Consider the following 27,171-nt stretch of genomic DNA (forward strand, 5'->3'; position numbering starts at 1 on the left):
TGTGCCGTGTGTTATCACCTGTATTGATGTGCCTGTCTTGTGCCGTGTGTTTTCACCTGTATTGATGTGCCTGTCTTGTGCCGTGTGTTTTCACCTGTATTGATGTGTTTGTCTTGTGCCGTGTGTTTTCACCTGTATTGATGTGTCTGTCTTGTGCCGTGTGTTATCACCTGTATTTATGTGTCTGTCTTGTGCCGTGTGTTATCACCTGTATTGATGTGTCTGTCTTGTGCCGTGTGTCATCACCTGTATTTATGTGTCTGTCTTGTGCCGTGTGTTATCACCTGTATTGATGTGTCTGTCTTGTGCCGGGTGTTATCACCTGTATTTATGTGTCTGTCTTGTGCCGTGTGTTATAACCTGTATTGATGTGTCTGTCTTGTGCCGTTCCCTCGTCATTAGCTCTCGGTGTGTTGACGCTAACTGCGCACGCTCGGTGGAAAGCGCGCGCTTTTCTTCCTGCAGATGTAACGTGACGCGCTGCTGCTCGCGCATAAACTCTTCGCGTAACCGCTGTACATCTGCTCTCTCCTCGGCAAGCTGCTCCATTGTCATGCGACGCTCGGTTTCCAGAGAGTTCTGTACAAAAGACAGCAGAGCTTAAATTATGCAACCCTAGGTTTCAAAAGAGGTCTATACAAGGGACAATAGAGCTAACGACATACTGTTTTTAACTCGGATTATTCTCTCGTTAGTACACTTGGGAGAATAGTCAACCTCATTACTTACGACAAAATACAGTGTGTGTATTTGAAAATGGTATCAGTAAGTATAGCTATGCAAAAGTTGACTGCATGAATGTGCTTTTTTGTTTCGGTTTTCACGGTTTATCTCCCTCTAAAAAAATAGCAATTTCGATTGATGCCGTGTTCCGTGGTCGGGCATGAGTCGTGTGGCGGGCTGCCTGAGGCGCCTATTTAAGTCTTCAACTCGACCCCGTTGAATCTGCGCTCTAATAATTTAGCATTCAAGCTGCAGAAGAGTGATTGGCCTTCGAAATTTATCTATTTTGAATGTATTTCAGGTTTCTATTAACTGCCCACGTGCGTAACAAGGCTGTTAGGGCAGCATGGTTCGCTTCTTCATTACCTGAAGTGTTTTGACCCGAGCTTCCTCGGCAGAAAGGCGCCATTTCTCCTGATCCAACTGACGAGTCTGTTCTCTGAGATGTAGCTCCATCTTAGCTATCAGACCTGAAACACAGAGAACTTAGTACAACACGTCTATATCTTAGCTATCAGACCTGAAACACAGAGAAATTAGTACAACACGTCTATATCTTAGCTATCAGACCTGAAACACAGAGAACTTAGTACAACACGTCTATATCTTGGCTATCTGACCTGAAACACAGAGAACTTAGTACAACACGTCTATATCTTAGCTATCAGACCTGAAACACAGAGAACTTAGTACAACACGTCTATATCTTGGCTATCTGACCTGAAACACAGAGAACTTAGTACAACACGTCTATATCTTAGCTATCAGACCTGAAACACAGAGAACTTAGTACAACACGTCTATATCTTAGCTATCAGACCTGAAACACAGAGAACTTAGTACAACACGTCTATATCTTGGCTATCTAACCTGAAACACAGAGAACTTAGTACAACACTTCTACATCTTAGCTATCAGACCTAGAACACAGAGAATAGTACAACACGTCTACATCTTGGCTATCTGACCTGGAACACAGAGAAATTAGTACAACACGTCTACATCTTGGCTATCAGACCTGAAACACAGAGAACTTAGTACAACACTTCTACATCTTAGCTATCAGACCTGAAACACAGAGAACTTAGTACAACACGTCTATATCTTAGCTATCAGACCTGTAACACAGAGAACTTAGTACAACACTTCTACATCTTAGCTATCAGACCTGAAACACAGAGAACTTAGTACAACACGTCTATATCTTGGCTATCAGACCTGAAACACAGAGAACTTAGTACAACACGTCTATATCTTAGCTATCTGACCTGAAACACAGAGAACTTAGTACAACACGTCTACATCATAGCTATCAGACCTGAAACACAGAGAACTTAGTACAACACTTCTACATCTTAGCTATCAGACCTGAAACACAGAGAACTTAGTACAACACTTCTACATCTTGGCTATCAGACCTGAAACACAGAGAACTTAGTACAACACGTCTATATCTTGGCTATCTGACCTGAAACACAGAGAACTTAGTACAACACGTCTATATCTTGGCTATCTGACCTGAAACACAGAGAACTTAGTACAACACGTCTATATCTTAGCTATCAGACCTGAAACACAGAGAACTTAGTACAACACGTCTACATCTTAGCTATCAGACCTGAAACACAGAGAACTTAGTACAACACGTCTACATCTTAGCTATCTGACCTGGAACACAGAGAACTTAGTACAACACGTCTACATCTTGGCTATCTGACCTGGAACACAGAGAAATTAGTACAACACTTCTACATCTTAGCTATCAGACCTCAAACACAGAGAAATTAGTACAACACTTCTACATCTTGGCTATCTGACCTGAAACACAGAGAAATTAGTACAACACGTCTACATCTTAGCTATCAGACCTGAAACACCGAGAACTTAGTACAACACGTCTACATCTTAGCTATCTGACCTGAAACACAGAGAACTTAGTACAACACGTCTACATCTTAGCTATCTGACCTGAAACACAGAGAACTTAGTACAACACGTCTACATCTTAGCTTTCAGATTTGAAACACAGAGAAATTAGTACAACACTTCTACATCTTAGCTATCAGACCTGAAAACCAGGGAAAAACACACAGAGAACATAAGACAACACGTCCGGCTCCACCTTCGGTTATGAGACATAACTTCGCTATGGCACATAACTTTATAGTGAACGTATTATTATCTTTTTGTGCTCCAATAACAGAGTGCTTCTAGGGAACCACATGGCTTCTATACCCTGCCTCACCACCTGTCCAGTATCGGGACCCGTCACATGGCTTCTATCTCCTGCCTCACCACCTGTCCAGTATAGGGACTCGTCACATGGCTTCTATCTCCTGCCTTACCACCTGTCCAGTATCGGGACCCGTCACATGGCTTCTATCACCTGCCTCACCACCTGTCCAGTATCGGGACTCGTCACATGGCTTCTATCTCCTGCATCACCACCTGTCCAGTATCGGGACTCGTCACATGGCTTCTATCTCCTGCCTCACCACCTGTCCAGTATCGGGACCCGTCACATGGCTTCTATCCCCTGCCTCACCACCTGTCCAGTATCGGGACTCGTCACATGGCTTCTATCTTTTGCCTCACCACCTGTCCAGTATCGGGACTCGTGACATGGCTTCTATACCCTGCATCACCACCTGTCCAGTATCGGGACTCGTGACATGGCTTCTATCTCCTGCCTTACCACCTGTCCAGTATCGGGACTCGTGACATGGCTTCTATACCCTGCATCACCACCTGTCCAGTATCGGGACTCGTCTAATGGCTTCTATCTCCTGCCTCACCACCTGTCCAGTATCGGGACTCGTCACATGGCTTCTATCTCCTGCATCACCACCTGTCCAGTATCGGGACTCGTCACATGGCTTCTATCTCCTGCCTCACCACCTGTCCAGTATCGGGACCCGTCACATGGCTTCTATCCCCTGCCTCACCACCTGTCCAGTATCGGGACTCGTCACATGGCTTCTATCTTTTGCCTCACCACCTGTCCAGTATCGGGACTCGTGACATGGCTTCTATACCCTGCATCACCACCTGTCCAGTATCGGGACTCGTGACATGGCTTCTATCTCCTGCCTTACCACCTGTCCAGTATCGGGACTCGTGACATGGCTTCTATACCCTGCATCACCACCTGTCCAGTATCGGGACTCGTCTAATGGCTTCTATCTCCTGCCTTACCACCTGTCCAGTATCGGGACTCGTCACATGGCTTCTATCTCCTGCCTCACCAACCTGTCCAGTATCGGGACTCGTCACATGGCTTCTATCTCCTGCCTTACCACCTGTCCAGTATCGGGACCCGTCACATGGCTTCTATCTCCTGCCTCACCACCTGTCCAGTATCGGGACTCGTCACATGGCTTCTATCCCCTGCCTCACCACCTGTCCAGTATCGGGACTCGTCACATGGCTTCTATCCCCTGCCTCACCAACCTGTCCAGTATAGGGACTCGTCACATGGCTTCTATCTCCTGCCTCACCACCTGTCCAGTATCGGGACTCGTCTAATGGCTTCTATCCCCTGCCTCACCACCTGTCCAGTATCGGGACTCGTCACATGGCTTCTATCTCCTGCCTCACCACCTGTCCAGTATCGGGACTCGTCACATGGCTTCTATCCCCTGCCTCACCACCTGTCCAGTATCGGGACTCGTCACATGGCTTCTATCCCCTGCCTCACCACCTGTCCAGTATCGGGACTCGTCACATGGCTTCTATCCCCTGCCTCACCACCTGTCCAGTATCGGGACTCGTCACATGGCTTCTATACCCTGCCTCACCACCTGTCCAGTATCGGGACTCGTCACATGGCTTCTATCCCCTGCCTCACCACCTGTCCAGTATCGGGACTCGTCACATGGCTTCTATCTCCTGCCTCACCACCTGTCCAGTATCGGGACTCGTCACATGGCTTCTATCCCCTGCCTCACCAACCTGTCCAGTATAGGGACTCGTCACATGGCTTCTATTCCCTGCCTCACCACCTGTCCAGTATCGGGACTCGTCACATGGCTTCTATCTCCTGCCTCACCAACCTGTCCAGTATAGGGACTCGTCACATGGCTTCTATCCCCTGCCTCACCACCTGTCCAGTATCGGGACTCGTCACATGGCTTTTATCTCCTGCCTCACCAACCTGTCCAGTATAGGGACTCGTCCATGGCTTCTATCCCCTGCCTCACCACCTGTCCAGTATCGGGACTCGTCACATGGCTTCTATCTCCTGCCTCACCAACCTGTCCAGTATCGGGACTCGTCACATGGCTTCTATCCCCTGCCTCACCACCTGTCCAGTATCGGGACTCGTCACATGGCTTCTATCTCCTGCCTCACCACCTGTCCAGTATAGGGACACGTCACATGGCTTCTATCTCCTGCCTCACCACATGTCCAGTATAGGGACTCATCACATGGCTTCTATCTCCTGCCTCTCCACCTGTCCAGTATAGGGACTCGTGACATGACTTCTATCCCCTGCCTCACCACCTGTCCAGTATCGGGACTCGTCACATGGCTTCTATCTCCTGCCTCACCAGCCTGTCCAGTATCGGGACTCGTCACATGGCTTCTATCCCCTGCCTCACCACCTGTCCAGTATCGGGACTCGTCACATGGCTTCTATCTCCTGCCTCACCACGTGTCCAGTATCGGGACTCGTCACATGGCTTCTATCCCCTGCCTCACCACCTGTCCATTATCGGGACTCGTCACATGGCTTCTATCTCCTGCCTCACCACGTGTCCAGTATCGGGACTCGTCACATGGCTTCTATCCCCTGCCTCACCACCTGTCCAGTATCGGGACTCGTCACATGGCTTCTATCTCCTGCTTCAACACCTATCCAGTATAGGGACTCGTCACATGGCTTCTATCCCCTGCCTCACCACCTGTCCAGTATCGGGACTCGTCACATGGCTTCTATCCCCTGCCTCACCACCTGTCCAGTATCGGGACTCGTCACATGGCTTCTATCTCCTGCCTCACCACCTGTCCAGTATAGGGACTGGTCACATGGCTTCTATCCCCTGCCTCACCACCTGTCCAGTATCGGGACTCGTCACATGGTTTCTATCCCCTGCCTCACCACCTGTCCAGTATAGGGACCCGTCACATGGCTTCTATACCCTGCATCACCACATGTCCAGTATCGGGACTCGTCACATGGCTTCTATCCCCTGCCTCACCACCTGTCCAGTATAGGGACTCGTCACATGGCTTCTATCCCCTGCCTCACCACCTGTCTAGTATCGGGACTCGTCACATGGCTTCTATCTCCTGCCTCACCACCTGTCCAGTATAGGGACCCGTCACATGGCTTCTATACCCTGCCTCACCACCTGTCCAGTATAGGGACCCGTCACATGGCTTCTATACCCTGCCTCACCACCTGTCCAGTATAGGGACTGGTCACATGGCTTCTATCCCCTGCCTCACCACCTGTCCAGTATCGGGACTCGTCACATGGCTTCTATCTCCTGCCTCACCACCTGTCCAGTATCGGGACTCGTCTAATGGCTTCTATCCCCTGCCTCACCACCTGTCCAGTATCGGGACTCGTCACATGGCTTCTATCTCCTGCCTCACCACCTGTCCAGTATCGGGACTCGTCACATGGCTTCTATCCCCTGCCTCACCACCTGTCCAGTATCGGGACTCGTCACATGGCTTCTATCCCCTGCCTCACCACCTGTCCAGTATCGGGACTCGTCACATGGCTTCTATCCCCTGCCTCACCACCTGTCCAGTATCGGGACTCGTCACATGGCTTCTATACCCTGCCTCACCACCTGTCCAGTATCGGGACTCGTCACATGGCTTCTATCCCCTGCCTCACCACCTGTCCAGTATCGGGACTCGTCACATGGCTTCTATCTCCTGCCTCACCACCTGTCCAGTATCGGGACTCGTCACATGGCTTCTATCCCCTGCCTCACCACCTGTCCAGTATAGGGACTCGTCACATGGCTTCTATCTCCTGCTTCACCACCTGTCCAGTATAGGGACTCGTCACATGGCTTCTATCTCCTGCCACTCCACCTGTCCAGTATCGGGACTCGTCACATGGCTTCTATCCCCTGCCTCACCACCTGTCCAGTATCGGGACTCGTCACATGGCTTCTATCTTCTGCTTCACCACCTGTCCAGTATAGGGACTCGTCACATGGCTTCTATCTCCTGCCTCTCCACCTGTCCAGTATCGGGACTCGTCACATGGCTTCTATCTCCTGCCTCACCACCTGTCCAGTATCGGGACTCATCACATGGCTTCTATCTTCTGCCTCTCCACCTGTCCAGTATCGGGACTCATCACATGGCTTCTATCTTTTGCCTCACCACCTGTCCAGTATCGGGACTCGTCACATGGCTTCTATCTCCTGCCTCACCACCTGTCCAGTATAGGGACTCGTCACATGGCTTCTATCTCCTGCCTCTCCACCTGTCCAATATAGGGACCCGTCACATGGCTTCTATCTCCTGCCTCACCACCTGTCCAGTATCGGGACCCGTCACATGGCTTCTATCCCCTGCCTCACCACCTGTCCAGTATCGGGACTCGTCACATGGCTTCTATCTCCTGCCTCACCACCTGTCCAGTATAGGGACTCGTCACATGGCTTCTATCCCCTGCCTCACCACCTGTCCAATATAGGGACTCGTCACATGGCTTCTATCTTTTGCCTCACCACCTGTCCAGTATCGGGACTCGTCACATGGCTTCTATCTCCTGCCTCACCACCTGTCCAGTATAGGGACTCGTCACATGGCTTCTATCTCCTGCCTCTCCACCTGTCCAATATAGGGACTCGTCACATGGCTTCTATCCCCTGCATCACCACCTGTCCAGTATCGGGACTCGTCACATGGCTTCTATCTCCTGCCTCACCACCTGTCTAGTATCGGGACTCGTGACATGGCTTCTATCTCCTGCTTCACCAACTGTCCAGTATCGGGACTCGTCACATGGCTTCTATCCCCTGCCTCACCACCTGTCCAGTATCGGGACACGTCACATGGCTTCTATCTCCTGCCTCACCACCTGTCCAGTATCGGGACTCGTCACATGGCTTCTATCTCCTGCTTCACCACCTGTCCAGTATCGGGACTCGTCACATGGCTTCTATCTCCTGCCTCACCACCTGTCCAGTATAGGGACTCGTCACATGGCTTCTATCTCCTGCCTCACCACCTGTCCATTATCGGGACTCGTCACATGGCTTCTATCCCCTGCATCACCACCTGTCCAGTATCGGGACTCGTCTAATGGCTTCTATCTTGGTAGACGTGTTGAAAATTGTACGACTCGTGATTTGTCTGAAATTGCCCAATTCTGACAACAATTACTGAATACGTTTCACTATTTTTGGCAACTTTGATTAATCATATTTCAAGAACGGATCATCTACCAGAAAGTACCAAAGCTTAATTTGTTTTATATCAAACAAGGAACCTCTGAGAAAAAAATCAAGCAAACACCTTTTTTTTACAGTTTGAACTCCTTGTAACCTCACCTTGCAGCCGTGTTCGCTCCTCCTCCGTCTCCGCCTGCTGGCGCACCAGCCTATCGTGTAGCTGGGCGAGATACTCGTCCCGGGCCCGCGCCACCGTCTCCCTCTCCTCCATGCCTGACTTGTGCGTCGTCTCCAGCTGCTGACGCATGTCGCTGACGTCACGGGTCGAGCTCATCACTCGCTCCATCAAGGACTGGAGTGACCTCGTGTGCGCATGCGCGCTTGTTGCCACTGCCACCTAGAGAAAACAACGGCTCAGTTGTATAATTAACCACTCAACTCTTTTTACCATATGATCCAATATTTTAGGCGATGGACTAGCTTCGAGCTTAAATAGGCAACCTCAACCGACAGAAACTTCCAATAGACACACTGCTGTTATAATTTTATAGTTACGTAATTGACCGGAAATAAACTGATATTTTAGGCGATGGACTAACCCCAAACTTACATTAATTCCAGCTAAGATAGTTAAAGCTATTGTTCATAGAGTCACTTTGGATTCTTTATCTGGATCTTTAGGGTATGGCATGGGTAAATCAGTGGCGCACTGAATAAAAAACCCTTCTCCTTCCCTAGAAAGAGGTTACGTCACACTCCAAGTTTGTAAGCATGTCGTGAGGAATGCCTACATACGCCGGCGTATCTACAACTAGCAAGTTAAAGAATGTCGATCAACCACTCCTTAGTAATATTTTTAATTGAAAATACAAACGTTTATTTGCAAGGAAACTTCTAGATAACGATCCACGATTGAAATCCGATGCTTTATCAATGATGTTTGATTGAATGTTTCTAAGTCACTTGCTTGAATTACCCGATGGGGATGGATGCTTCGTGTGACTCGCCATTGAGCGGGAGCATAAAATGGCGGCGTGATTGGCCTTCAACCGAAAACTAGACAGACATTTACAGTCAAAGCGAGAAATCAAGCAAAAAAAAAACAAGAAACAAATAAAAAAAGAAGAAATTATAAAAGTAAAGAAGAAGAAGAAGAAGAAGAAGAAGAAGAAGAAGAAGAAGAAGAAGAAGAAGAAGAAGAAGAAGAAGAAGAAGAAGAAGAAGAAGAAGAAGAAGAAGAAGAAGAAGAAGAAGAAGAAGAAGAAGAAGAAGAAGAAGAAGAAGATAAAGAAGAAGAAGAAGAAGAAGAAGAAGAAAGAAGAAGAAGGAGAAGAAGAAAAAGAAAGCAAAAGAAAAATGTACCTAGTCAAAGGTCTGTGTCCACATACCACAACACCGTCCCCCCCTCCTTCCCCAAGCAACCTTACGTAGACGTGTAGGGGTAAGGTGAATTGGCTAGCCACTCAATCACTTTGAAACACGTCTCAAATGCGAACTCCTTTCTCACTAGACCTTCTCCATCTTTCCTCCCACCCCCTAGCATCACTCGGCTCCCAGTTTTATTTCTCCCCTTCGCATTTGACTAGTACCTGGTCTTACCTCCTGATGATAAACCTTGTGCTAGAATACACGTAAGGTTGCTTTACATTTCGAAGAGCTCTAAGAAATATCCCACCTTTCCATTTTGTAACTCTATATACTTGTTTTTGTCATCCCCATTCTTGCCATTCTACGCCATCATATATGTTCCACATTTTCCTCCCTTCCAGATTATCTATCCACCTAACACCCACCCCCCCCACCACCACCACCACCCACCCACCCCAGGTGCTTTGGTACGAATACCCGCCTTCAACCGAAAACTTTAGCACCTACGATCAAGCTTGTGACTATACAGGGGTTTCTAATAAAAAGTTTCAATTTGCAGTTTGCAACTCACCTCCTCGTCTTTCAGTCTCTTCAGGTGTGCGATCTCCTGAGCATGCTCTGTGCGTGCATCTTCCAACGACTTCCGGTGAAGATCTCTCAGCCTCTCGCTCTCCCCAGTCCACTGAGACTCCAGAAGCTGGAGTTTGCGTGCATGTGCAGATTGATTGTCCGCTAGCTCTTGTTCCATTGACCGCAGGCGCTCCGTGTAGTAGTTGATCTGGAGGTCGGATTCTTCCTTGATGCGCGCCTCACGTCGCTCGTACGACTCCTCGATTGTCTTCACGTGGGCCCTGGATGTGATAGCACATTAGACGTAGGCCTACGCTGACCTGAGAATAGAGCTTGTCCTAATGGTATCTTTAGGAATGTCTATAAACCACTAACATTCCAAAATACAACGATCTATTTTCAAGAACTTCTGCTACTCTGACAATCTGATATCTTAAATTAATGTTTGAGTGAAATTATTTCAGACTAAAGCTTAAATTAGCCGATGGAAATGTGACTTGGCGGCGTCATTGGTCCTCTTTAGAAAGAAGCCAAGCTTTTGTTGATCTCTAAAACTTTTCTTCTATGTTTGCTTCGATTCTAAAAAAGGGCAAGCTAACATTTTTTTGGTGGCGCAGGGATCGTAAAAAAAAGTCATAAATAACCGTGCAGCGCCAGGTACAACCCCTTCTTGTTAATAATGATAATAACTATTAGATAATAACTTGTCTCTCATAAGAAAAGTCTCTCTTACGTAATGAATACCAGTCTTTTTGCATAAGAGAGAGAAGGTTAAAATGTTGAACTACTAGTGCATTCTATCAGTGCTTGTGTGACGTACTTGTGAGAGGTTTGTATGCTCTCAAGCTCTGATTGGTGCCTCTGCTTGAGTGACTCCAAGGTCGCCTGCAAGTGGTCCCTCTCCATCTGGAGATGATGTAACTAAAGGAATGTCAACAGCATCACCATCGCAACCATCATCACCATCACAACCATCATCACCATCGCAACCATCATCACCATCACAACCATCATCACCATCGCAACCATCATCACCATCGCAACCATCATCACCATCGCAACCATCATCACCATCGCAACCATCATCACCATCGCAACCATCATCACCATCGCAACCATCATCACCATCGCAACCATCATCATCATCGCAACCATCATCACCATCGCAACCATCATCACCATCGCAACCATCATCACCATCGCAACCATCATCACCATCGCAACCATCATCACCATCGCAACCATCATCACCATCGCAACCATCATCACCATCGCAACCATCATCACCATCGCAACCATCATCATCATCATCACCACAACCACAACCATCATCATCACTATCATCATCAACACCATCATCGTTACCATCAACGCCATCATTATCATTATCATCATCGTCAACAACCTTTGCCACCATAATTGCCATCATCAATATGATAATCAAAACCATCATCATCACTATCTAAAATAACAACACCAAAAATACTATATAATTATTACTGCCAACACTTTTTTCCATCTTTATCGTCATATTTAGTATCCTCTCTGAACTAAAAAAGACCATTACCTTGTTTTGTAACTGTCCATAATCAGATTGGACTCCCTGTGGTGCAAACCCTGTCGATACATTGCTGAAGCTTTGAAGCTGGGTTGCCTGTGGTGCAGGGGCTGGGGTGCTCTGCACTGGGTAGTAGCCTGGGCTAAAATGTCCTTGCGTTACCATGGCACCAGGCGCAAGGTTGAAACGCGGGTCATGGGGTTGCGTCTGTTGGTTACCCTGTGGTATTGCCGAGGTACCAGGAAGATGGATGCTAGGGCCTGGTGATAATACCTGGTGGGCGCCCTGTGGTGCGGGTGTCTCGGGTGCACTCTGAATCTGCTCTTGTTGTTGGGTTGCCTGTGGCTGACCTGCAGGTAAAGCCTGGGTATGAACGGGGGGCTGATCATTGTGTCTTGTTTGGGATCCCTGTGGTTGTTGATTCATCAAGGCTTGGTTCCCTGGCTGTATTCTGGTTGTCAAGGTATTGCTTGAAGGCGTGTCTGTTGCCAGTGTGTCTTGCTTCCATGGTGATCTAGTTTCATTGGTTTGGCTTGCAGGCGTTGCCGTTGCTAGGGTACTATGGGGCGTGTCTGGTTGATATGTCGGTTTGTCCATATTCGGTATTTTCTGCTGAGTAGCCGCCGTTTGCTTCGGGTGTTGGGTGGATGATGAATCCAGGGAGTCCCCCTCAGTACTGGATTGCTCCTGCCATCGCCTGCCCCTCCGCCCGCTCGTTTCCCATGGCAACCTGTGAATCATGGGCGGTGCTGTTAGCCAAGAATGAGATGATCGACATGAAGCGTTCATGAACACGTGACGAAAAGCTCTACGTAGACGGATAATCACAAATGACAATAGGGACAATAATTAAAGTTACCTTGAGCCTTGGGCTGCCTGTGGTTTGTCCGTTTCATCAGGAGTGATGCCTAACATTTTGAGGAAGTCGTCGCTCTCCTTGCTGCTTCGCCTTCGTATTCTGGTCGGGGTCTCATCCGGGGATTTGCTCCCTGCAAACACGTGGCGTGGTCATGGTAACATATATCACGTGACAGACATTTGTTGTAGGTTTTTGGACACAATGTGACTAAGATCGTGTCTGTACAGGACCCGAAATGATACCAGGACCCGAAACGATCCCCAAAAGTTCCCCAACTGATCCCGGGGCCCGAAACGATCCCCAGGAGTCCCCGAAGGAATTATAGTAATGGACAAACAAAAGGAATGTAGAAGGATTGGCTTTCAGTTTTCATATGAAACATTTTAGCGTTATTTGTGTTACTATCAGGATATTGACATTAACTAAAACCATAGTATTAAAATTTTAATATACGACTGCGCTGGAAATACAGTGGTTGAGTCAGAAATTGGGGTCAATAACAATTTCCGTCATAGAAATTTGAAGAACCAGGCGTGAATAAATTATTTATACATAACAAGCCATTAAAAAGTCTCCACAAATAAGACATGCTGCTTTCCGTAGGAAGCGAAATGTGTTAAGGTTATTCATGGATATTTGTTTGCATGTTTGTTTGTATTCGGTGAATGAAACACCTATTATGAGATCGTGCCGGGGTGTACGCACGACCACATGAGGAAATTCAAAACTCACATAAATATTGCTTTCAACAAAAGCCACATCTGTTAATATTTTGCAACTGTAGTTAAAGGGTTGTTTGAGTGCATATACTCAGTGTGCTTTTGTCATTCCATTTTCTCGGCCAAACCGGCTGTCTAAAATGTGTCGGTTAATCTTCGCTCATGGCAACAAGGATTTCGTGGTGAAATACACGTTTGGTTGTCAAATGAATATAGATTTTTAGGGGAGATATTTACCAGAAACGAGATATATAGTGTCAGAGTCATGTGTCGGAACTGCAAATGTTTAGAGTGTGATGGAAGGTTGGTTGTTCTGAGCGAGGCTGTGCTTTGGCTGTGCTATGTTTATGTTGTATTCCTTTCAGTATCAATTAAAAGTTGTGTACTTGTTTTGGACTCTGTTTATGGGTTTACCGCCGGGGCAATGTAATAAATAGAAGTATTGTATTGGAATTTAGGTTTTTCAGTCAAGTTATTTGGAAATTGAGTCGCTGTAAACTCTTAATTATGCTTTACGAATTGTAAGTATTTCTTCTGCTTTCCCTTTGTCCATTACCGCAATTCCTTGGGGTTGATTTCGGGGACCCCTTGGTATCGTTTCGGGTCCCGGGATCAGTTGGGGTACTTTTGGGGATCATTTTGGGTCCTGTGATCGTTCCGGGTCCTGTGATCGTTCCGGGTCCTGGGATCATTTCGGGTCCTGTACATGTCCCCACGTATAAGAAAACGGAGCTTTCCGAAAAGGATGATGACTTTAAGCGGGCGATGTAAAGGAACTGTATTTATACGGATAAGGATATCGATAACGATGCCGAAAACGGAACAATTCGAAAACAAAATACTTTCGGTGCCGTGTGGACGCGCGAAAACGAAGCTTTATTAAAACGACGTGATAACGTGATTCACACCGACGCATGCGCTCTATAGCTTATAAATTTCGTACCGTTTCTGCGTTACGGTGGGTGCGGGCCGTCTCGTGTGGACGCAGATATTTTCAAAAACGGATACGTGGGGACAGGGTCCATTAATATGAGCGTATAATCATTGATGATCACGCAACTATCATTGTTAACAGCCCTTCACAAGAAAATCAAAACCTGGAGCCTTGAGCGCAAATTTGAAAAATAAATAATTTGTCAAATAATTTCAGGCAATAATGTAGTTTGTTCAGTCTACCTCCTGAAGTCGGTTCCGTAGCAGCTGGTGAAACAGGTTTAGTAGGTTTAGACTGCGATACCGGTTTAGCCTGTTCCGGAGTTCGCTTGGGCAGTGAAAGAGGTAGCTCCAGGCCTGGATCCTCAGTACCCAGACCTAGCCAATCAGCGCCTGCCCCCCCGCCAGGCTTGCCTTCTGGTGACAAAATCAATGAAGCGTTCAGACCAATACCTCGCACTAAAGCGCCCGGTCACCAGTCTACTTCCGGTCGATTACGTAACAATCTCCGATGATTTTTAACGGAAAACGGGAAAAGTATTTCAAAATATTGAAATCATTGTGTCTATTGGAAGTTTCTTTGAGGTTGTGACTGAAAATCTAGAGCGGAGGCCATGTTAAATAGCGCGGGTTCTTATAGATTCTTTTGTCTCTTTCCGTTTGCGGTTTCCGTCGACCCTCCGGAAGTAAATTGGCGATATTGCCGCTTTAATAATGGTCTTTGTATGAAACAAGATAGCTCCCCACAAACATACTACGTGCATAGGAAACACGCGATGCAGTCTACGTCCTTGCTAACCGTATCTCCTATTAAGATCCCTTGATATCATTAATCATTAGGATATTCCCAACCTGGGCTTGCTGTGTCGCGCCGTGGGGAGGCTACCTCATCCAAGAACGAGCCACCCCTCTCGGTCTCGGGCTCGTCCGCTCCCCTGCTAGACACCGCACGACCCCGATTACTGGGCGCGGTCCTGGGGCGGCTGCTCCCCAAGATGTCATCATCCAGCCCAAGATCATCCGCAAACCGGACGGAGCGGCGGCCAGACCCGGGTGCTGTGTCCGGTCTTGAAATGCCTGTCCGGGCTCGTCCAGGTGTGGAAGCGGCCGAAGGCATGTAGCCGCCGAATTGGAAGGACTCCTCAGAGGTTGGGCTTGTAGCTGGAGGGGAATGGGTCGAGAATTGTCACAGAAAAATACACACAGGGGGGTGGGGGATGGGGTTCTCGGAATAAAATTTCTTGCAAGTAAAAGTAGCAAGGCGAATGAAGAATCAAGAAAAGATTTAGATCGCCTTTAAGAGAAGCCTTAATAGAGTCATGGGTAAACAAGTTCTTCTTGATATGGAAGAAAATTACCAGTAAAACAAATTTATGTGGTCATTTTTATTTTCGATAATATCTTTGTTATCATTTACATTTTAATGCGGTCTAATTGTAAGGAAACTTCAAAATAACCATTCACGATTGAAATCTAATCCTTGATTAACAATATAAAAAAAAGTATATCAATAACTTGCTTGAATTGGTCGATGGAAACGGATCGTTTGAATGATTCAAAATGGTATTAGTCTCTTTAGTCCGTTATAAAACCTACCCAGTACCCTTCCCAAATCGTAAGCAAACCCACCCTTCTTAGCAGCAGGCGGTTTGGCGTCGGGCCGCTTAGTGCTGATGTTAGCCATGAATTCATCCAAGGACTGGGGCGGGGCTTTCTTCTGCTCCTCTTTCTTCCCTCCAAGCAAGGCGCTGAAGCGATCGGAAGGCGAGTCTTTCACTTCAGCAGCGGCAGCGCGCTTAACCCCGGGCTTGTCTTCATCAAGACCTATACAATAGGGTGTGTGTTATGTGTGACATGCTCTTACGCAGTCACAAGACATACACAGTGGGGTGTGTGTTGGACATGCTCTTACGCAGTCACAAGACATACACAGTGGGGTGTGTGTTGGACATGCTCTTACGCAGTCACAAGACATACATAGTGGGGTGTGTGTTGGACATGCTCTTACGCAGTCACAAGACATACACAGTGGGGTGTGTGTTGGACATGCTCTTACGCAGTCACAAGACATACACAGTGGGGTGTGTGTTGGACATGCTCTTACGCAGTCACAAGACATACACAGTGGGGTGTGTGTTGGACATGCTCTTACGCAGTCACAAGACATACACAGTGGGGTGTGTGTTGGACATGCTCTTACGCAGTCACAAGACATACACAGTGGGGTGTGTGTTATGTGTGACATGCTCTTACGCAGTCACAAGACATACACAGTGGGGTGTGTGTTGGACATGCTCTTACGCAGTCACAAGACATACACAGTGGGCTGTGTGTTGGACATGCTCTTACGCAGTCACAAGACATACACAGTGGGGTGTGTGTTGGACATGCTCTTACGCAGTCACAAGACATACACAGTGGGGTGTGTGTTGGACATGCTCTTACGCAGTCACAAGACATACACAGTGGGGTGTGTGTTGGACATGCTCTTACACAGTCACAAGACATACACAGTGGGGTGTGTGTTGGACATGCTCTTACGCAGTCACAAGACATACACAGTGGGGTGTGTGTTGGACATGCTCTTACGCAGTCACAAGACATACACAGTGGGGTGTGTGTTGGACATGCTCTTACGCAGTCACAAGACATACACAGTGGGGTGTGTGTTATGTGTGACATGCTCTTACGCAGTCACAAGACATACACAGTGGGGTGTGTGTTGGACATGCTCTTACGCAGTCACAAGACATACACAGTGGGGTGTGTGTTATGTGTGACATGCTCTTACGCAGTCACAAGACATACACAGTGGGGTGTGTGTTGGACATGCTCTTACGCAGTCACAAGACATACACAGTGGGGTGTGTGTTGGACATGTTCTTACGCAGTCACAAGACATACACAGTGGGGTGTGTGTTGGACATGCTCTTACGCAGTCACAAGACATACACAGTGGGGTGTGTTGGACATGCTCTTACAAGTCATACAGAGTCATACAAGTCATACATGAGGTGATGGTTGTCCGTCGGTGAGTCGACGATGACCAAGCACCCAAAATTATGTATTGTGGCTCCTTCCGTGGCCGATTAGTCCTATGCGGGCTTTAAGACTTTGTTGCAGATGTTGCATTGCCATTGGTGGGCTTGGTAGATGTCCGTTTGCTGAGCGTACGATTTTCTGTGCTGTCTTTTGGCTTCTGCGCGTAATCTGCGAGTATTCTCAGCACCTCGTGCTCCCTTATGGCCGACATTACACAAGAAGTGTGTGGTTGTATATGCTTTACAATAATAATTAGCCCATGTACACTTGATCGCCACGTGCTATGCTATCAACATGGATGAATCTCGTTCAGCATATAAATTCCCCCACCATCCGTTCACCTAGTATGTCTAGTATGCAACAGCGCCACCAAGGTTTTACTTACCAAGTAACCCATCGTCATCGTCGCCGAACAGATCAGGCTCAGGTTTGGCCTGGCGACCTCTGCCCTTGGGGGGTGGGGAAGCGGATTCCCGCGGGGTCCCGTCTAGTCCCGGTAGGTCCCCATCCGAGTCAAAGTTGATATCCTCCTTGGGCTTAGCAGCACTCTTTGCACCTAGGAGGAAGACACAAGTTTTTTTTCTTTAATCTCAGTGAGTCAAGCTTGCGTGACACTATTGTTTGTGGGTCCGATTTGCGTGACATTGTTGTTTTGGTTTTTGTCAATCTAGATTTCAAAAGCACAGTCAAGATGCTCTCCAAGGATATTTCTCCCCTAATATTTTTTTCACAACACATTTTTTCCATATTTCATTGCTTTTTGTATTTACTGGAGTAAATACAAAAAGCCCAAATAGTCGTGTTTGTGAACCAGAAGAATAAATACACCAAAAAGTGGTATTTTACTCTGACTCAGACTCTTAAAGCTATTGTATTGTCATTGCCTTCCAGCATATACAAATTTCATTCCTATATATATTTCCTTCCCCCATCAGCCCCCCCCCCCCCCCTATAAAAAAAGCTGGACACTGTACAACAACAAACTCCAAGTGAGGCCTCAAAGAATCGGGCTTCTATATGTTTAAAAGCGACAGTTCATTCCCTCCTTTTTTGCACAATCAGTTTTAATTTGTTAACCTTAAAATCAGAAGGAACTACAAACGGGGTTCCAACGTACTACAAACGCGATTGTCATTTAATAAAAAAAGACAAACGCAATATTTGCAAGTCAACATCTACTAGAATAAAAAGTCCAAATCACGATCATTCATACCTGTTTGTTTTGGAAGTGGATCTGGTTTCGCAGGTTCCATTTCCTGTTTGACAGGTTCAGGATCAGGCCTAACCGCTTTTTTCTGCGCAGCTTTTTTTGGCTTTGGTTTCACAGGAGCGTCTTCATCGTCAGAGAGAAGGCCAGCCAAGGGGTCGTCCTCGTCGAAATCTGGAGACAAATATACAAAAATGCCAGCAATGAAAGCCTGAATGCATTAATGCGGGGTGTGGCGATTGGTCATTAAGGGGTCAGTGTCTATTGGTGGGAGGGGTGGGTGGTGTCTTTTGGTGGGAGGGGGTGGGTGGTGTCTTTTGGTGGGAGAGGGATGGGTGGTGTCTTTTGGTGGAAGGGGGGTGGGTGGTGTCTTTTGGTGGGAGGGGGGTGGGTGGTGTCTTTTGGTGGGAGGGGGATGGGTGGTGTCTTTTGGTGGGAGGGGGTGGGTGGTGTCTTTTGGTTGGAGGGGGGTGGGTGGTGTCTTTTGGTGGGAGAGGGGTGGGTGGTGTCTTTTGGTGGGAGAGGGGTGGGTGGTGTATTTTGGTGGGAGAGGGATGGGTGGTGTCTTTTGGTGGAAGGGGGGTGGGTGGTGTCTTTTGGTGGGAGGGGGGTGGGTGGTGTCTTTTGGTGGGAGGGGGATGGGTGGTGTCTTTTGGTGGGAGGGGGTGGGTGGTGTCTTTTGGTGGGAGGGGGGTGGGTGGTGTCTTTTGGTGGGAGAGGGGTGGGTGGTGTCTTTTGGTGGGAGAGGGGTGGGTGGTGTATTTTGGTGGGAGAGGGATGGGTGGTGTCTTTTGGTGGAAGGGGGGTGGGTGGTGTCTTTTGGTGGGAGGGGGGTGGGTGGAGTCTTTTGGTGGAAGGGGGGTGGGTGGTGTATTTTGGTGGGAGGGGGATGGGTGGTGTCTTTTGTCTGCTCCAGCCCTAATGTGTCAGTTTATAAGCACACTTATTGCCAAGTAGATCATCTGTTATTACGGAACCTTGCACAGCAAATTTCCACAGCAGAACTTTAGAATGAAGGAATGGATGGAATGGATGGAACTCACAACTGATATGGGCGTTTCAATATCGATATCCTAAAACTCCCTATCCTACTGTAACCATGGTAACCTTAGCTGATTAAAGTATTCAAAAGGAAAGCGCCGGTATAGAGAATCTTAAAGCCCCATTGGCAAAAAAAACCCCATTGGCAACCAAAGCGATTGTTGTTGTTTTGAAATAGCGCCATTGTCTTGCGAGCGATTTGATTGGAGGACTATAATATGCATAATTATTCACTACCGACACTCGAGGTGTGTGCTTTATCTTATTTTCGCCGGTGAAGAAAGCTTTTCAGCCAGTATTTCCACAGTATTTAGGAAGACAAGAACATAACGTAACGAAGAAACGACCAAGCAATGCGTGCTTCAAGATAAGGATCATTGACAAATAGTGATTGATGTCATCGGGAAAGATGTTCGTTTATTCCACGCGATCACCCAAACTCGAAACTATTCATTTTTTATAACTGACAAGTACTATAACCTGTAATTAAAACTCTAGGTTAATAACCATGAAGCGAGAAGTCGAGGAGAATATATGCCGAACACATAGGAAGTATATATGTCATTACTATGATTTGCAAATTCGACTCACGGCAAAACTTATATATTTTGTTTGTTCCTCTTGCATTTTCAGGGTTGCATATAGGCTCACCTTTAAATCCAACCTGCTATTTTCATTCCCTCTATATGTGAATGAGTGGCTAGAGTCTGGAAAACTTTGACTTAAGGAAAACTAAACCCAAATTCCTTTGAAGTCGTTGTGATTGTTATCACGCAATGCGTGCAAGATTCCCTATAGGCAAGATACTGGCATCGACACGAAGGCAAAAAGCGAAGGACTAAAGCGGAGATTGTTCTTGTTTTAAATATACTCATAAAATGCAAAAGGAATTCTGTATTGTTCTTGGACGTTAGTGAATGTTTAATACAAGTTTCACGAACCTTTTTACATACTTCCATTCCCCGTGACCTTCGGCCTTCGGCTCGAGGTGGTAAAACCGCCTTCATATGACATCGCATAAACGCCAGCATATAGATAAATCTTAAAAAAAAACTTTGAGCCGCATATCGACGATTTTAACGCGATTTTTACAACGATAGAAGGGGTTTCTTTTCCCTGCTAGCAGAGGTCTCTTTTCTCTGTATTTCGCTGGGCTGGAGTTCGCGAGGAAAAGATACCTCTGCCATGGGTCGCAAGTTCGTTTGATCAAACCGCCGTCCACGATCGTGGACGAGATCCAGAGCGCATGCTCCGTTCATTAATTACTGGCCACTATTTGAGCCCACAATGACTAGCGCATGCATGAAACGTATATCCGCTGCCGGATAATAAGCCCGCATTCGAAACGGCGTCCTCAGTAGAAATATCACGCGACAAATTATAAAAAGAAGCCATTCAATGCCTTATCTTCATTCAGAATTTTCTCTCTTTTGACAAACGAGTCAATCTTCCGTTTACAGGTTTTGCATATTCTTCTGGGAATAGCTGATCTAATTTTACCAAAAAGTTTTGTAACATTTTCTTCGAATCCAACTGTGCGATATTTACATCGAAGAAACTCGCCTGCCCAGATGTCTTGAAATTAATCCCACAAACAAGACAAAACTCGTCTTTGCTGCGTTTGTTGTTCAATCTTTTTAGTGGCGTTTTAGGTGATTGAAATCGAACAGTTGTTTTTTTTTTTCGAAAAGGAGAACTAACCGGAGTTTGATTCATGATTTCCGACTAAACCCATGCAAAGCATATTGACAGCTTTCGCGCGATGGTACGGGTTTTGGCACGTCGGTCGCTTATTAACGCTCACGCATGCGCAACAGAAACAGTTTCGACCCATGGCAGAGGTATCTTTTCCTCGCGAACTCCAGCCCAGCGAAATACAGAGAAAAGAGGCCTCTGCTAGCAGGGAAGGGTTTCTTAAAAGTTTGAAACAATTTGTAGACTTTCTATTTTTGCGCAGCATTAACATAGAGCCTCGATCTGATGTAGGCTTGGTTGCTTATGGGCCTTTAAGACGGCAAGGCGATTAATAATGATATTTACCAAGGGAATTGAACTTGTTGATATTAAACTTCTTCCCCGGCTGGCCCGGTTTAGATGCTGGTCTGGGTGATGCCGCACCAAAAGATGCCGGTTTTTCTTCTGGTTTTTCAGCAGTGTTCCGCGTTCTGGCTGCTTGTGAAGGTGGGCTGGTCGGTTTAGTGGAGGCGGTGGTCGGTTTGGGAGAGGTGCTGGTCGGTCTAGTAGCAGGGGCGGTCGGTTTAGGAGAAGTAGCTTTGCTGGGCGTTTTATTTGATCTTAGAGAACTGCCGAACAAGTCTGAATCCAAGTCGTCCATCCCCTGACAAAGAATGAAATAGTCACGGAAAAAATAGATACGTTTAGGTTGAGGGAAGTAAAAATAGGCAATAAAAGCTTGCGGCGTTAAAATCTTACAATATTTTAAAGTATGCAGCCATAGTTTTGGTGTCTTTAAAATGTAAACATTTCAGTAAACATGTGTGGTATGCTATTGAAAAAGATGTTCAAACTGATTTAGAATTCTCCAAAAGGCACTCATTTTCCTTGTCAATTTAAACTCTATAGTCATTCCTGTATTTTATCACGGAGGTATTCAACATATTAGGTTATACCCTAAAACTATGTAAAATCTTGGAAATCTCGGAATGCTCTCTTCTTCACAAAACAGACACATAAAGGAGCTGTTGATAAAGTAGAAAAGCAAAGATACTCACAGCAAGACTGTCAGCCATCTGACGAGCATCGGTCTCACTTAGCGACGAGTCCTAGAAAAGACCAAATAAAACATTAGGTGGTGGGAGGGGTACAAAAAGTGTTCATGGATCAGCATTATATCGGTATCACACAATGATGAGTCCTAGCAAAGACCAAATAAAACATTAGGGGGTGGGAGGGGTACAAATTGAGACCATGGATCAGAATCATATCGGTTTCACACAATGATGAGTCCCAGCCAGGACCAAATAAAACATTAGGGGGTGGGAGGGGTACAAATTAAGACCATGGATCAGCATTATATCGGTTTCACACAATGATGAGTCCCAGTCACAAAAACATTATTAGGTTGGTTTAAAAATGGGAACCGCGCCACTCACAACGCAACAAAACTTGAGTTAAATGCTGTAGAACAAAATGTCTCATGTAACGTGGCCTTCATTAAATCACGCCGCCATTTTCATGCTCCGGCTCCCGTCCATCGGGTAATTCAAGCGAGTAACTGAGAAACTTTCTATCAAATATAATGAATAAAGTATCAGACTTTATTCGTGGATGGTTATTTTAAAGTCTTCTTGCAGATGAACCGCTGTTTTTTCAATTGCAAACAATAACAAAAGCGTGGTTGATCGACATCTTTTGAAGAACAAAGAACACAGAAAGAAGGCTTCCAACCTCTTCCTCCTCCAGCTCCGTACCGGCCATTTGAGCGAGACTGCTGTAGAAGTCATCGTCTGTGGCACTGGGAAGAAAGGGTCACGTTATACGGTGGGATATTACAATAAAAACAAGTCACAGAAACGGTCCTGTTATAATATAAGGTTTGCAAGACATGTTTTACACACGTTGACATCACAGTATAAAAAGTAAATTTAATTAAGTAATGGTTTAAATAGGGACAAGAACAGTCACACAGTGGTCGCTTTACAAGGTCAAGTTGTATAGAGTGATAGTGCAGTACAAGGAGGACAAGTCACAGTGTGGTCTCTATATAGAGGGTGACAAGACAATTTTATGACAAATATATTGTAGTACAAAAAGAAGTTATATAAAAAACAATTATTGGATGAGGTTTAGTGATATCCGAAATAATAAATGTCAAAACAAGTGGAATCAGGCGAGGCTGAAGGCCAAGACCCCAGATTGTGTGATTCTTAAAATAAAGCGTGTGCTCTTAGCCAATCATAATCGACATAGTGAGCACAATGTATTATAAAGGGTGTTATTGCAGAACAAAGGGGACAACTCACAGGGAGGTCATTTTTACAGTGTCCCGAGCCATGTATTATACAGGGGAATATATTGCACAGGATAAGTCACAGAGCGGTCACTTGACATCACTGAGCGGTCACTTGACATCACAGAGCGGTCACTTGACATCACAGGGTGGGTCACTTAACATCACTGAGCGGTCACTTAACATCACAGAGAAGTCACTTGACATCACAGAGCGGTCACTTAACATCACAGAGCGGTCACTTAACATCAATGAGCGGTCACTTAACATCACTGAGCGGTCACTTAACATCACAGAGAAGTCACTTGACATCACTGAGCGGTCACTTGACATCACTGAGCGGTCACTTGACATCACTGAGCGGTCACTTGACATCACTGAGCGGTCACTTGACATCACTGAGCGGTCACTTGACATCACTGAGCGGTCACTTGACATCACTGAGCGGTCACTTGACATCACTGAGCGGTCACTTGACATCACTGAGCGGTCACTTGACATCACTGAGCGGTCACTTAACATCACTGAGCGGTCACTTAACACCACTGAGCGGTCACTTGACATCACTGAGCGGTCACTTAACATCACAGAGAAGTCACTTGACATCACTGAGCGGTCACTTAACATCACTGAGCGGTCACTTGACATCACTGAGCGGTCACTTAACATCATTGAGCGGTCACTTGACATCACTGAGCGGTCACTTAACATCACTGAGCGGTCACTTGACATCACTGAGCGGTCACTTGACATCACTGAGCGGTCACTTAACATCACAGAGCGGTCACTTAACATCAATGAGCGGTCACTTGACATCACTGAGTGGTCACTTGACATCACAGGGTGGGTCACTTAACATCACTGAGCGGTCACTTAACATCACTGAGCGGTCACTTGACATCACTGAGCGGTCACTTGACATCACTTAGCGGTCACTTAACATCAATGAGTGGTCACTTAACATCACTGAGCGGTCACTTGACATCACTGAGCGGTCACTTGACATCACTGAGCGGTCACTTGACATCACTGAGCGGTCACTTAACATCACTGAGCGGTCACTTAACATCATTGAGCGGTCACTTAACATCATTGAGCGGTCACTTAACATCACTGAGCGGTCACTTGACATCACTGAGCGGTCACTTAACATCAATGAGCGGTCACTTAACATCAATGAGCGGTCACTTAACATCGCAGACAGTCACTTAACATCACAGAGCGGTCACTTGACATCACAGGGTGGGTCACTTAACATCACTGAGCGGTCACTTAACATCACAGGGTGGGTCACTTAACATCACTGAGCGGTCACTTAACACCACAGAGCGGTCACTTAACATCACAGAGCGGTCACTTAACATCAATGAGCGGTCACTTAACATCAATGAGCGGTCACTTAACATCACAGAGCGGTCACTTGACAGGGGCTCACCTTGAAGATAAAGCTGCCGGCTTCTTACCCTATGCAAACACAAGGTGACGATGTTGAAGGTCAAGTAAAATTACCAAGGAGCAAATACAAGGAGTAAGAGGTGGTGGTGCATATAGGGCAGTACCCCCCACCCCCCACCCCGGTGGGTGACCAACGCGACCTGGGTGCCAAAATCTACCTTGTATAACAAGTGGAAAACTCACTACAAGAAAACATGTTTTTACTGTGTGTCGGGTTCAAGTGAGTATTTGTTACCTAGAAAACATGTTTTTACTGTGTGTTGGGTTCAAGTGCGTATATGTTACCTAGAAAACAAGAGGAAAACTCACTAGAAAAAAAACATGTTTTTACTGTTTGTTGGGTTCAAGTGCGTATTTGTTACCTAGAAAACATGTTTAGCACAAATCAACATTTGTCTTTGCAGTCAACCCACCCAAGTGACAAAGCAAGCTCAAATATAAGCAAATTAGGCCGGTCTTACTGAGAATAAGACTTCCATATTCTAGCAGGGGTTGGTTGGAATTGTTAAAGAAGGGGGGGATTGATATAAAAAAACATATGGCAGAAGGTCAAATTTCTTTTAGAAGGGGGTTTTGGGGTCCCCCTGAATTTGCCACTGTGGCCTGGTTGCTAATAGATGTAATGGCGGAAGCAATGATGGTACTTCTTGTTAATCATATTGGTATTTAAGTGGCTTGGTATTTGATTCATGTGATTTTGAATGTAAACATATCGCCTTAATCGCCTACCTTATTCCAAGACCTCTGACCGAGTGGATCTGTGAATAGTATGAAAACAATGTCAGTTAATAATTTTCTAAAGGTTAGCAAGCCAAGAGTCAGTGGAGAAGAAGCCGCGAGGTGACCTCTTTATGCAACAACGATGACGACGGCTAAGACAACAAGAGCGAAAAAAAAATGTGTTGGTACTTTTCCTTATTCAAAACTATGATTTATGGTAAAATAAAAACCTTATTATCTGAAATATGGACACAGGCTAAGTACGTACATAATTTCTACAGTAGAGAACACAGATGAGTTTACAGGACAAATGTTCAAGTCCACGACCGTGAAACTTGGAGTTTTCAAGTCGTAGTTTAGCTGAAAATGATACAGAGGCGGATTCAGCTTTTCACTAAAGGGGGGTTTGGCTCAGTGACAAAAGGGGGGAAGGGGGTATTTTTTTTGTTACATATGCCTTTCTGGCAGCCCAAAGGGGTTTCAAGCCCCTAAACCCTCCCCCTAGATCCGCTACTGGGATAAAAATGCATCAGGCAAAACAAATCATCACGAATTGCTATGGAATTATCATTCCAAGTATACTGTATTTTTTGTCGTCTTCCACGTGATTTAACGAAAAGGCTTGAGCTTCGAGAATGGTAGAGGTAACATCTGCCCCTCTGTTTTTCTTTCTTTTTCGTTTAGATTCTACCCTATCCTGTGCGCTTGCTATGTAAGCTAATGCCTTGAGTAAACAGTGCAAGCATCAGGGAAAGAAATAAAAGACAAATGTTGAAATAATACATTTGACGCCTCTGTGAAAACAGAGAAGTTTTGCCGCCGTTTCGAGCGTTAGCCCCGACGTCACGATACAACCAATACAAGCGAGGCTGCTGTGTGTTTCACATCAAATGCTGTCGCCGTTTGCGCGTAAATAAAGAAACTTCCGAATGCAATAGATAATGAAGAAAATAAACATTTAGCGTGCAAATCTCACATAATCGAAAATCGAATGTTATGTAAAAATTCAAAGCAAAATGTTGGAAAACAAGCTTTGAAGTTCTGATAAAGTCTCTGAAAAACCTGCATGACAACATACCATCATCAGAGAAAATAATATAAAAGCTCCTTGATACATATCAGGCTAGTAGCCAGAATTCTGAGTTTGAGGGGGGGGGGGGGGGGAAAGGGGGACTCGTTTACCCATTTAGCGGACAATTTTCTTTTATTTAAAGCCCCGTGCAAACTGCGCCTGCATTGCTGGTGAGACGCTGGCGAGACGCTGACCCAGCAATGCTGGCGCAGTTGATCACCGTGTTGGGAGGTGTGCTGGCGTGATTTTGATTGAGTTCAAACTTTTGACCAGCACTTCGCCAGCATCTCCTTTGTCTTGTGATCATTCGAGCACATCACAGCTTTGCTGCCGCAGTTTGCACACGAACCCATTTGCATTGTTGCATAGGAAAAAAAAGCTTGCGTCCGAATAATGCTGTAATTTCAAAAAGAATACACGTTACCGCATCTATAATCAAAGAAAACATCGCAAATTTTTGGTCGTGAAAACAATAGATGACTGAAATGCATCATGCAGATCATCCCACGAGCATCCCACGTGATACTTTCGAATTATCAGATTAAATTCATTGTTTCTTTATCGTTC

At 46.1% G+C, this 27,171-nt stretch overlaps 1 protein-coding gene across 2 annotated transcripts in view; it reads right to left on the bottom strand.

Annotated features, from left to right (window-relative positions):
* The window catches only part of LOC5502119 (fas-binding factor 1 homolog), a 48,658-nt gene that overhangs the window by 10,921 nt on the left and 10,566 nt on the right, over positions 1-27,171 (bottom strand). For both annotated transcript variants that reach the window (XM_048719747.1, XM_048719746.1), the window contains exons 3-19: positions 25,542-25,570; positions 24,793-24,821; positions 22,796-22,862; positions 22,120-22,170; positions 21,428-21,725; positions 18,353-18,520; positions 17,525-17,695; positions 15,727-15,921; positions 14,950-15,258; positions 14,341-14,514; positions 12,446-12,575; positions 11,596-12,316; positions 10,849-10,949; positions 10,030-10,309; positions 8,250-8,487; positions 1,090-1,193; positions 361-579 (exon numbers count right to left, since the gene is read on the bottom strand). In XM_048719747.1, the coding sequence (XP_048575704.1) occupies positions 361-579; positions 1,090-1,193; positions 8,250-8,487; positions 10,030-10,309; positions 10,849-10,949; positions 11,596-12,316; positions 12,446-12,575; positions 14,341-14,514; positions 14,950-15,258; positions 15,727-15,921; positions 17,525-17,695; positions 18,353-18,520; positions 21,428-21,725; positions 22,120-22,170; positions 22,796-22,862; positions 24,793-24,821; positions 25,542-25,570 (3,284 nt within the window). The remainder of the gene's footprint in view (positions 1-360; positions 580-1,089; positions 1,194-8,249; positions 8,488-10,029; positions 10,310-10,848; positions 10,950-11,595; positions 12,317-12,445; positions 12,576-14,340; positions 14,515-14,949; positions 15,259-15,726; positions 15,922-17,524; positions 17,696-18,352; positions 18,521-21,427; positions 21,726-22,119; positions 22,171-22,795; positions 22,863-24,792; positions 24,822-25,541; positions 25,571-27,171) is intronic.

Source organism: Nematostella vectensis, chromosome 12, assembly GCF_932526225.1.
Source record: "Nematostella vectensis chromosome 12, jaNemVect1.1, whole genome shotgun sequence".
Lineage (NCBI taxonomy): Eukaryota > Metazoa > Cnidaria > Anthozoa > Actiniaria > Edwardsiidae > Nematostella > Nematostella vectensis.